The following is a 12082-nucleotide window of genomic DNA, read 5'->3' on the forward strand; positions in this document are numbered from 1 at the left end:
CATTATGAATTTTTGGTCATGCCTTTTGGCCTTACCAATGCACCTTCAACATTTCAAGGTTTGATGAATTCAATTTTCAAACCATTCCTTAGAAAATTTGTGTTAGTATTTTTTGATGATATACTAATCTACAGCAAGTCTTGGAAGGATCATGTTGAACATGTTGACAGGGTGTTACAACTATTGGAGGAGAAACAATTATATGCAAAAAGATCCAAATGTTTCTTTGGAGTCCAGGAGGTGGAATATTTGGGTCATATTGTATCTCATGAAGGAGTTAAGGTAGACCCTAGCAAAATTAAAGCCATTAAAGAATGGAAAATCCCCACATCCATAAAGCATCTGCGAGGATTTCTTGGGTTGACAGGGTATTATCGCAAGTTTGTTAAGAATTATGGGAGAATAGCAGCACCTCTAACAACATTATTGAAGAAAGATTCATTTTCATGGACTTCGGAAGCAACAAAGGCCTTTGAAAATCTTAAAGAGGCAATGTGCCAAGCACCGGTCTTAGCTACGCCGGACTTCACAAAAACCTTTATTGTGGAATGTGATGCTTCAGGAAATGGAATTGGTGCTGTTCTAATGCAAGATGAAAGACCCATTGCTTTTGAAAGTCGTCCAATCAAGGGAAAGTTTTTAAGCAAAGCTATTTATGAGAAGGAAATGTTGGCAATACTCCATGCACTTAAGAAATGGCGACCCTACCTAATGGGAAGACACTTCAAGGTAAAAACAGATCATGATAGCCTTAAATACTTTTTAGAACAAAGATTATCCTCTGAAGAGCAACAAAAGTGGGTCACAAAGATGTTGGGTTATGACTTTGAAATCATCTACAAAAAAGGGAAGCAAAATGTGGTGGCAGATGCACTCTCAAGAAAGGATGAGGATGTGGAAGCATTGTTGTGTGCCATTTCTATTATCCAACCAGATTGGATAAACGAAGCAAGGGAGGAATGGAAGAACGACGAAGAAGTGTGGGCACTTATTCAAAAGCTACAACAAGATTCCAGTACTTCTGATACATTTAGCTGGAAAAATGATTCGTTATGGTACAAAGATCGCTTATACCTCTGTAAGAATTCCCAGCTAAAACAAAAGATTCTTATGGAATTGCACACTTCTCCCTTAGGAGGGCACTCAGGATTTTTAAAAACTTACCACAGGGTTAAGAAGGAATTTTTTTTGGGATGGCCTTAAATCAGATATTCAAAAGTTTGTGGCGGAATGTTTCGTTTGCCAGCAAAATAAAGTTGAAACAATTAAGACACCAGGTCTATTACAACCTTTATCCATTCCAAGCCAACGTTGGGAGGAGGTTTCAATGGATTTTATCACAGGTTTACCCAAGTCTGAGGGAAAGAGTGTCATCATGGTGGTAGTTGACAGACTTACCAAGTATGCACACTTTTGTGCATTATCACATCCATTTAAAGCCAATACAGTTTCTACTGCATTTATGGAAACAGTTCAAAAGCTACATGGAAACCCAAAGATTATTGTAAGTGACAGAGATCCCATTTTCACTGGAAATTTTTGGACAGAATTATTTTCTTGTCTTGGGACTCAGTTAGCTCATAGCTCATCTTATCATCCTCAATCTGATGGGCAAACTGAGATAGTAAACAAATGTTTGGAAGGATATCTTCGTTGCTTTGTATCTGATAAACAGACACAATGGGTCAAATGGTTGCCTCTGGCTGAATGGTGGTATAACACTTCCTTCCATACACAACAAAAATGACCCCATTTATGGCACTTTATGGGTATCAACCACCATCCATCACATCATATTTAAGAGAAAATTCTAAGGTTCAGGCAGTGGAACATCACATCGAACATCAGCAACAAGTCCTCCAACTCTTAAAGGATAACCTCGTGTTGGCACAAAATAGAATGAAACAACAGACAGATCAACATCGCAGTGAAAGAAGTTTTGATGTAGGTGATTGGGTATTCCTACGGCTACAACCATATAAGCAAATGTCCCTAAAGCAAGCTAAGAAGGATAATAAATTATCACCAAAGTATTATGGTCCGTACAAGGTGTTGGAAAAGATTGGTACTATGGCATACAAATTGGAGCTTCTTGCAGTTTCTCGATTGCACCCAGTTTTCCATGTTTCATGTTTAAAGAAGGTTATAGGTGACAAGCTCCCAATTCAAACAATATTGCCAGAACTTGACGAGGAAGGAAAAATTATATTAGAACCGGAAGCAATCACAGAAACAAGAACTCGACAGCTACGAAATCGATCAATTTCAGAGTATCTTATCAAGTGGAAGAACTTATCCGCTGAAGATTCCACATGGGAGGATGAGAATTTTATGCAGAAGTATCCAGAACTGCTCAAGCGTTGAGGACAACACTTTTTTGAAGGAGAGGGGCATGTTGGGTCCCTATAATACTAGTGATTACCCCATTACTATTGTAGTTTACCCCCTATTTATATTGTTGTGCCCCTATTACCCCCATATTGTTATTTCTGTGCCCCATAGAATCCCTCTATTGTTATTTTTGTGGCTTTATATTATTATTGTTAGGTCGGCTGGATTATATTGTGACTCCTTAGACTCCTATATATAGAAAGGAGGTTTTGTCATTTGTATCATCCAAGAATTGCTCATTTATGTAATGTAAAGGAGGTTTCCCCCTCGAAGAGGCTGAATTCTAAGGCGTGGATCTCTCTTTTCTATCTTTTTGTGAGCTGGTTTCATAAAAGTGGGTGACGCTGTCTGGTCTGTCCACATTTCAATGAGGAGCACTGCTCGTTCTCCTCATTTTGCTGTCACCTATTGAGAAGATTAGTTTCTTTTCCACAGATGTTACATGCAATATATCATGGGATAATCCCTACTTGCTCGTTAATTCAATTAATCATATCAGTTTCTCAGTTATGGTTAACCCGAAGTCACAGAGTTGCAACCTCGCTCTGATACCACTTGTAAGACCTCTACAAAAAAAAATATTTTTCCCTATAGACAATTACACACACACACACACACACACACACACACACACACATATATATATATATATACTTTGCTTAAGGTGAATTACTCTTGGTAACTATGTTCACAACAATGTTAATACCAATGTTTCACCATCACTATACTCACGACATTTAAACAGTTAAACCTAGCATTTTATAATTATTATCCACGGCAATCATTTATCGTGTGCACTATTGGTTAGGCGTATGCATGTATCGTTTACCATGGTATAATATAATGCTTGGTTGATTATTAATTTATGAAACCTTCCCGTAGTCTCGAGAAGTATCCAGGGAAATCTTGGTTACACTTTCTATTATGGTTGAATGATTTGATGCGTTATTTAAATCCTCGGCCTGCGGTTCTGCGATTGTCATTATTATATTCCACCCGCATACGAGATTACCCGTGCCAACACTCCGTCAGCCACGTCTGGTTTCCCAGGTTCGCTGGAGAGCTCACTTCCGATAACGTTTTCCGGTCACCAACTTGGCGTTCTGGAACCTGGGCTTTCCTAGGGTGTCCACCTGGCATGCAACGAGCCAGCTGGCCTAAGCTGCAACCGGCCAGGACTGCTCCGATTACCAACGCTAAAGACGGGACTTTATTGTGCCTGGTACTTGGCACGAATGACCCATGTGACAGCATTCATCGGAGAAATCCCGCGCCCATTTCAACGGTGAAGATGATGTTTTCCAGATCGACGGTTGTTATCTTTCCAGGTAAGGGTAATAGGTCTAAATGGTTTTCCCATGCCGCATTTGGCCATTGCAGATCATTTCCACTTTGACTCCCGGCCTTGGCAGGTCTCTGGCGATTGGAATTTCATCCGGCGCAGACCATTTGCATAACCAGCCGAGAAGGAGATAGGGATTCACCCGTTGGCCATGGCCGCGGTAACATGCACTTCTTAATCCACAGTAATGCTCCTTCGTTTATGGTTTGGCTTTTTGTTTGTTTTACCATGGTTCTAACATTCATTTTTCCCTCTCCTTGCAGGTGCGAGATACAGGTATCGAGACCTGCGCATGGTGGACACAACTCCGTTTGTTCTCTTCTGTTTCCTGGTAAGAGAATGCTGACGACTTATGTACAGAAAGTTTGTGGGTAACTCTGAAATTGGTTTCGGCCGACTTGATCGAGCTATGGTGTTTTCCTTTTCTTTTCTTTTTCGTTCTGAGTCACTCCTTGAATGTGACTGTAACAGAGTCCCTGCTCTGGTTTTCACTGTGGCAAACTTGGGATTTTCCCAATACTGGGATATCGGTATTGTCCGTTCCGGACTGCGCTTGCTGGACTGCGCTTGCTGTATTGTATTTTTATCATGTATCTGATACAGGGCCGAGGGTTTTATCCTGAACATTTATGTTTCCATTTGGGCGGTTACAACTATTTGTAATTTCTTGACTGGTTAATGTGTTTATTTGTATATGCATAACAAGGTGCTACAGTTTAATAATGGATTTTGGGCTTCTGTCGGTTAATACCGAACTTTTCCTTTGACATAAGAATATTGTTGTTCACACGAGACTTTCATTGCATATGCTGGTACTGTAGGACTTCTGTTAATTCCTATTTCTCGATTAGCAATATTATCTCCATTACTTACATGCTATGTTCATTTGTTTAATAATGGCTTATTGTTTCATATGGGCGAGTATTTTTCGGTTTCTCTACTCTGTCCATACCGGCCACGGCCGCCCATTTCACCGTGGGGTTCCGCAATTAAATTGGAACAATGGCACAGGGTAGTCAAGATTCGGGTGTGGGTACAAGTTACCCTCCTTATCTCGTTAATGCATGACATTTAATTTTTTTTTCTAACTTGTGTATTCAACAGAAGAGACCTACATCCACTATTTTCAGAGAATATTTCTATTAACACATGCTCTGTTTATTTTGTCGACCTGCTTTTGTTTCTTTGGATTCGAAGGAATTGCTCTGTGGAATCATACATATATATATTTAGTTTTCTTTTTTATCATGTAATGGATTATCGTTTGATTAGATTCTCATTCCTATAACGATTGTATACAGAGTTCTTTCTTTATATCATTTACGCAGTATACTCGGAAATCATTTCCAGAGAAAGGGTTGTTGACCCTACTCTTTCTGGTTTTCGTTTCTTCCTGTTGCACTATTCTTTCTTTATGGCAGTCATAAAGGAATTTCACTCCTTTCTAAGATTAATGTTTTAACATAATTCAAGTCTTTATTCTACTTGCATCTACGAAAAGATATTTTCTTTGTACACTTTACAGTTCTCTGTCCTGTCATAAACTTTTTAATTCAATTGTGAGCATATACACAGACTACCAAGCTCTCTGTTGTACATACCTGTTCAGAGGCAAACCTCTTAGTGCGCTTGTCCACCTCCCGACCTTAGGAGGGTCCTCCTTGACCTTCCACCCCCAAGCACCCTGCAAGATTCTTGCTATCTGCAACTCTTTGTCTTTGGCACTCCCAAGGTTACGCTATCTGGTCCTTACCACACATAGCGGTTTATTCACGAGTTCTCTGCTCCCAACATGCGCTATGTGGTCCTTACGAGAGGTAGGGTTCGCTGCCAAATTGCAACTTTTCGAGAGCCTTGCTATCTAGTGCTTACCAGAAGTAGCGTTCGCTGCCAAATTGCAGCTTTTCCAGAGCCTTGCTATCTGGTCCTTACAAGAGGTAGCAACCTCTTTTCCTGTTTCTTTTACCATTAAGTATCCTTCCTCTATGAGGGCTCAACCGCCATCTCAAAGTAGTTAGGGTTTCTTCCCTTTGTGACAGATGTCATATTTTAGTTCTAATACCCCTCTCATGAGGAAGCTCTATAATCATTAGCAGTTGGTTTTATTTCCAAGCCACACTAGTTGGCAACCAAACAATTATAACTATAATTAATTGAAACAGTAACAACAATAATAATTATACAGTTTTACCAAACATAACCATAACCAATAACCATAACCAATAGTTAAATTTACTGTTTTTAATTTAAACACTAGCAATTAACTGGGGGTTACATATACCCGTAAATTTCCCTTAGTTAAAATTAAAAAAAACTGCTATAATATCATCCGTAATTCCCACTATTAAAATTAAAAAGAAACTACTGTAATGTCTGACATAAGTTATAACATCCCTTTCAACCCATGCAATTGAGTTAAGTTATAACATCCCTTTCAACCCATGCAATTGAGTTAGTTGAAATGAGCTGATGTCTCTCTTGAAGGACCTTTACGAATTCGGTGGATCATGGTTATGCTTGCCTCGATAACCTATAATAAGTGCTTCTGGATTCCGTGAACTCCTTTCGACATATTTCCTGACGACGCACTTTTGTTCTGTGCATTTATAATAATCTCTGTATTCCAAGAAGAAATAGATTATAATCCGGGTAACTCACAAAGAAATAAATTAGACAGTAATATTGTTCAAAGATTCATTACTTAATATCTATTATTATTAACTTGAAACAAATATATACAGCACATCCATACCTTGGATTCGGATTTTTCTTGATATGTTTGGTTCCATATTTCCGCCATCGATATCCATCATCTAGAAAATCATGTTCACTGATTATTTGTAGGACGTGTTCTTCCCCTCCATCATCTACACTCCTGTAATTTGACCACCACCCACACAAATGAATTTATAATTTTTTTGTACAGATTTTATAGCGCATAAAGGCATGCAAACATCAAAAGAAGGTAAAAATAGATTTAAGAATTCACCTGGGCATTGAGTACTCGACATCAGTAAAATTTGGATCACTGGTTGAGAAGAGTTGATTGCAGGGTTCAACGGTACCACCAACTGCCATTGTGGGAGGTTGTTGTGGCTTTGGATGTTCATGAACATCTCCTTCATATTCAATCTTCGTCACTTGGCCATTCTGAAAGCATACTATTCTCTTTTTCATCTGACAGTCTGAGTATGGACATTTGAAATAGTGGCGAATGTAACCGCTGCCTTTAATCAACCTTCTCCCATACTTCCTCCACTTATATCCGTCTTCATAATATGGTGAAGCCATATCTTCACAAACTTTGAGCCCTGAATCATTCTCGGGACTTGAAGGCTGATCCTGATCATACAAACAATGTTTTACTGATAAGATATCATGGGTGGATGACTCTACCTGTTCAATGGACGATTCATATGCCAACCACATTGTCAAAAATTAAGAAAGGTTTATAATGGTCAGAAAGTTCATTCTGAAATAATTCTAATCTTTTTTATGTGAAGTGAAAATGAACTTATGATTTTCATTTAACAGCACATGAAAATTAAGTAATTTAATTTATTTCAGAAAAATATAAAATTTATAAGGGAGTTAGGAGAGTGAGAGGTTATTTATACCTTTGATTAAAAAAATTGAGTTTCACTATGTTTGGGTCTAGAGAGTGTTACAAATAACTAAGTTGTATATTTGGCACTGTAGCAGGGGCTAGAGTTACTCATTTTTAAGAAAATCAGGGGCTTGATGTATTTGGGTATTCCATCATCAATCATCATCTAACAAGTAGCTAAAATCTATCATGTTCAACTTCTAATTTTAAAAAGGATAAAAATGCAAAATGAGAATTTCCACTAGGTAGAGTTTCATCATGTCAAGAAGAATATGAAGAATGCCTTCATTCTATCAAGACCCAAAAATTAAATCCCAGTCTTATGAAGATTGATCTCAATAAAGCCTACCATTGTATTGATTGGGAGTTCATAGGGCTATATAAGATTGGCATCAGTCACCAGAATATTATATGGATCATGGCATGTGTTGTGAGGGCAAATTTTTCTATCATCATCAATGGCCTACCCACCACCTTCTTCAAATCATCAAGGGGGCTGCCACAAGGATTTGCCTTGTCTCCATTACTCTTCATAGTTGTAATTGACTAACTGAGTTGGAAAATCAAGGAAGCAAGGAATATGGTTTTGATTAAAGGGATCAACCTAACAGAAGACATATATAGTACTCACAGGATGTTAGTGGATGATCTGCTACTAGGTGGAGAGAATAACAAAGAAGAATGGAGTCAAATTTATGTTATTCTAAATGAATTTGGTATGGCTACATGTTTATTTATGAACAAAGATAAAACAAGTTGCAGTATTTATTATGGAGATTTTTCATATGTTTGAAATTGCAAAGATTCAAATAGATGAAGATTTCCAATACCTATGATACACACTGAAACAAAATAAATTAGGAATAAAGACTCTTAGTGGCTGATAAGAAAAATTGAGAAGAAATTTTTCTTTTGGCAAAATAAATGGCTTTCTCTATGGGGCATACTCACCCTTATTAAATCTGTCTTACAGAACTTGTGAGTCTACTGGATGCATTTGTATATACTTCCCAAGGAAATAATTCATAAGATTGACAAAATTTAGGTTAGATTTTCATTGGTCACAAAATCATGTTTGGGGGCATTATGTGGCATAGGTATTTGGCAAAACATCATGAAAAGGAAATACATACATCATTGTGATTCCACCCAATGGATTAGAGATGGGACTGAAAACTAAATAGTATGATGAAACCTAAATAGTGGCTCCTTGCTAGAATGAGATGGTAGATTTTCCATGGTTGTCAGATTCAGATAAATTTGGATGCCATCAAGGGTATGGATGAATACCACCGATGCCATCAAGGGTATGGATGGATACCACTCAATTTAGGCCCTGCTAATTTATCATTTAGCTCAAGTGGGTATTACCCATATCTAGCAGCTAATACTGGCACATGGAAGAGGCACATGGAAGAGTACTGGCACATGGAAGAGTGCAGTTACTATGGCATTGAGAGGGAGTTGGGGCATAGAATGGAAGGATTACCTCCAATGTTTATATCAAACTAGAGCCTTTCTGTCCTAAGTAGAGGATAAATTGTGTTGTGTGGGCACACTAAAAAAGGGACAAATTGTTGTTAAGGATATATATTCAAGATTTCCTGTAGATACATTTGAAGTACATACCCATGAAGCTGAAATGTTTCAATTGGCTTGTTCTCCACAACAGAGTGCTCACTTGTGACATATTAATGCATAGAGGACAACACTCACCAGGCATTTGTTCACTATGATGGGCTGGAGGACTCTTGTCATCTATTTATAAAATGTCCATTTGCAAGTGTTATTTGGGATGGAATAATGTCACTACTCAACATCAAAGGTAGGTGCCTACAAGATCTATCACTGAGTTCTATCTTCATGGTTCAACACACATAAACAACATTGGAGGTTACCATTCTATATTTTTTGTGGGATATGGAGATGTTGAAACAAAAATCTCTTTGAGCAACAAGAACCAGACATAAGCACAACTATTATTAAGGCTACTGCATACTTTGGGGAGATTGGAGATTGGACCAAGTATTATGAATGTCCACAGAGGCATTCCCAAGTATATTGACATTTGGAGTGAAATGACAGTGGGATTCTTTGATGGGGAGTGCATACAATCTAAATGTGGATATTGGGCATATATAGTAGTGGAACTTGGTAAGTTTTATCACTTTTGGTGGGAAGGAGGAAGTGGTAGAACACTTTTGAATAAATGGTAGCACTGTGGGGGACCCTTCTATGTGTAAAATGGTTGGGTATTCAGTCCATAAAGATATTGGGGGACTCAAAAAGTGTCATTGATTGGGTACAAGGATTCACTCAATTGAATCCAATAACTTGCATGGATGAGGCTTATCCGTAACCTGGAGCAGAACCTTCCACAGATTAAATATGGGTGTGTACTAGGAACAAAATGGGGTTGCAGACATGTTATCAAAAAGGGGCACATTGAGGCAGAAACAAGTTTGATTTACTTCCATGTTTTCAAGTGCAGTGATTAATGAAAGAACTATTGAGATCCTGTAAGGGGGATCCAGTCACAACAGAATTAACCTTCCACATATTAAATATGGGTGTGTACTAGGAGCAAAATGGGGTTGCAGACATGTTATCAAAAAGGGGCATTGAGGCAGAAACAAGTTTGATTTACTTCCATGTTTTCAGGTGCAGTGATTAATGAAAGAACTATTGAGATCCTGTAAGGGGGATCCAGTCACAACAGAATTAACCTTCCACAGATTAAATATGGGTGTGTACTAAGAACAAAATCGGGTTGCAGACATGTTATCAAAAAGGGGCATTGAGGCAGAAACAAGTTTGATTTACTTCCATGTTTTCAGGTGCAGTGATTAATGAAAGAACTATTGAGATCCTGTAAGTGGGATCCAGTCACAACAAAATTAGAAGTTAGCTAATAGATTTTCAAAATAGTATGGTAGGGGATAATGGGGATATGATAGATTAGTAGGAATATGCTCTAAGTTTATATTTACTGTAAAGTGACAAAAAAGTGAAAGGTATTTTGTAAAAAATGTATAAGAGAAAAAGACATTGTAATCACTTTTTTCTTTTTTTGACGAAAAAATGAACTTAATCTCTGAATAACACATTGATTCATCGGACACTAATTTTTTTCTAAAGAACCAAACACGTTAGAAAAACAAAACTCAACAAACACGTTAGAAAAACTCTTCATTTTCAAACCCTAAAAAAAACTCGTCAAAGCAACTGACCTGCTCATCAGAGGCATCCGAAGAGTCCAGCAAGGTGGCAGGATCGATACCAGGTGGTATTACCAACAAATTTGAATGCGACGTTGGCATACGCGGCCACTGCGTGTTTTCATACCGAGCGGCATTAAGTGGGGAAATAGACGACCCACTTCTCGCATCTATGGTGTCAGCAACCCTGCCTACGAAACCACCATTCGTCATACTGATTGGTTCCGGAGAGATGTTGCCAGGGCCAGTGATAGACTGGTTCGACCTGTCCAAAATATGTGGAGGATGTACACAGTTATTGTTATAGTAGTGATTCGTTATACCCATTGAAAAGATGGAGTTTGAAGCAGGATTATAATTAGAAGGGTTCTGCACGTGTCCCTCCTGATAACTGGAGCAAACTGGAATAATACCAGGCAAGATCCATTCCGGTGACTGAGAATTATGGTCGTTGTTCATTATACCCAGTGGAAAGTTTGAGACTGACGCAGGACTATAGTGAGAAGGGTTCAGAACATCTCCCCCGAGGTGACTGAAACAATCTGGAATGATACCAGGTGAGCTCCATTCTGGTGTCCCAGTATTATATTCATACTTACTCATTGGTCTTTTTTAAAGGGGGAATTGGGTTTTCAACCCAGGCAATGTAGATAACAGAAATGCAAAATGGAGATAACAGAAATGGCAAAGCAGAAAGCAAAAATAAGTCGACCTACACCGATAAATAACTCACGACTGTTAGCGAGGCTGCTTTATTTTCTTCTCTGCTTTTTAAATAATAATCAATGATTATTTAATGTTTTTTTTAATTCTTCGTTTTAAGATAATAATTAATGATTATTTTGATGGTTGAAAATCTAGAAAATTGGGTCGTTGGTTAAAATTCGATACCTCCTTGTAACTATATTTGCATTGGGGTTATAATTAAAAAATGTATTTACATCATGGAAAATAAATAGGCTTTAAAAATAATAAATTTATCGCGCGTTATGGAAACTAAATAATAGTTACAATTTAAAAAAATGTATTCACATCATTGAAGATAAATAGGCTTTAGACTTGGTTCATAATAATAAATGTATTCACATCATGGAATATGATGATGGTTATGGTTATCGTTCAATGAGACCAAATTGGTCTATCGGACCTATAATATTTTTAATTTTTAATTGTCTCGCTCCTCGTCTTTTTTGGCGAGATTGGTGTTGTAGCTCTCTCTTTTTTCTCTACGGTCTTCCAACTTCCTTTATCTTGCATCTCCTTCATCTCTTCTGGTTCTTGAGACAATGGTGTCTTAGCTTCGGCATCAATTGTGTTCGTCCTTTTGAAGATAGTCGGAGAAGAGGTTTGGTCTACGCGATCTGATTTGTTGTTAAATGAAGATTTATTTTGCACGATATTTGAATCCTCATAACTATTGATACTTGAGGGGCTGTCAAGTGCATTTTTTTGTTGTTGGGCAGGGCTTTCTCCATGCTTGTCTTGAGAGTTGTTTCTGTCTTGCCCAATTTCTTGTGATTCAAT

The 12082-nt window shown here is 37.9% G+C and overlaps 1 protein-coding gene across 1 annotated transcript; it reads right to left on the reverse strand.

Moving 5' to 3' along the window:
- Positions 1–6122: 6122 nt before the first annotated feature.
- LOC149201245 (putative WRKY transcription factor 34) lies at positions 6123–11161 on the reverse strand. The gene is made up of 4 exons (XM_089401239.1): positions 10571–11161; positions 6723–7075; positions 6486–6608; positions 6123–6349 (listed from the first exon to the last, which is right to left on the reverse strand). Exons 1-4 carry the CDS (start codon positions 11159–11161, stop codon positions 6223–6225), a joined length of 1194 nt encoding a protein of 397 aa, XP_089257365.1. The 3' UTR covers positions 6123–6222.
- Positions 11162–12082: the final 921 nt, after the last annotated feature.

This window comes from Pinus tabuliformis, chromosome 2_1, assembly GCF_031772625.1.
Source record: "Pinus tabuliformis cultivar Carrire ecotype Pingquan chromosome 2_1, CPIR1, whole genome shotgun sequence".
Taxonomy (NCBI): Eukaryota; Viridiplantae; Streptophyta; class Pinopsida; order Pinales; family Pinaceae; genus Pinus; species Pinus tabuliformis.

Bases quoted from the DNA above. Each gene is read 5' to 3' on its own strand.
- LOC149201245 (XM_089401239.1), bottom strand. From the start codon at position 11,161: ATGAGTAAGTATGAATATAATACTGGGACACCAGAATGGAGCTCACCT. The intron at 6,609-6,722 runs GTGAATTCTTAA...GTCAAATTACAG, and splicing joins GTCGAGTACTCAATGCCCAG to GAGTGTAGATGATGGAGGGG. The intron at 6,350-6,485 runs GTATGGATGTGC...CTTGGAATACAG, and splicing joins AAGAAAAATCCGAATCCAAG to AGATTATTATAAATGCACAG.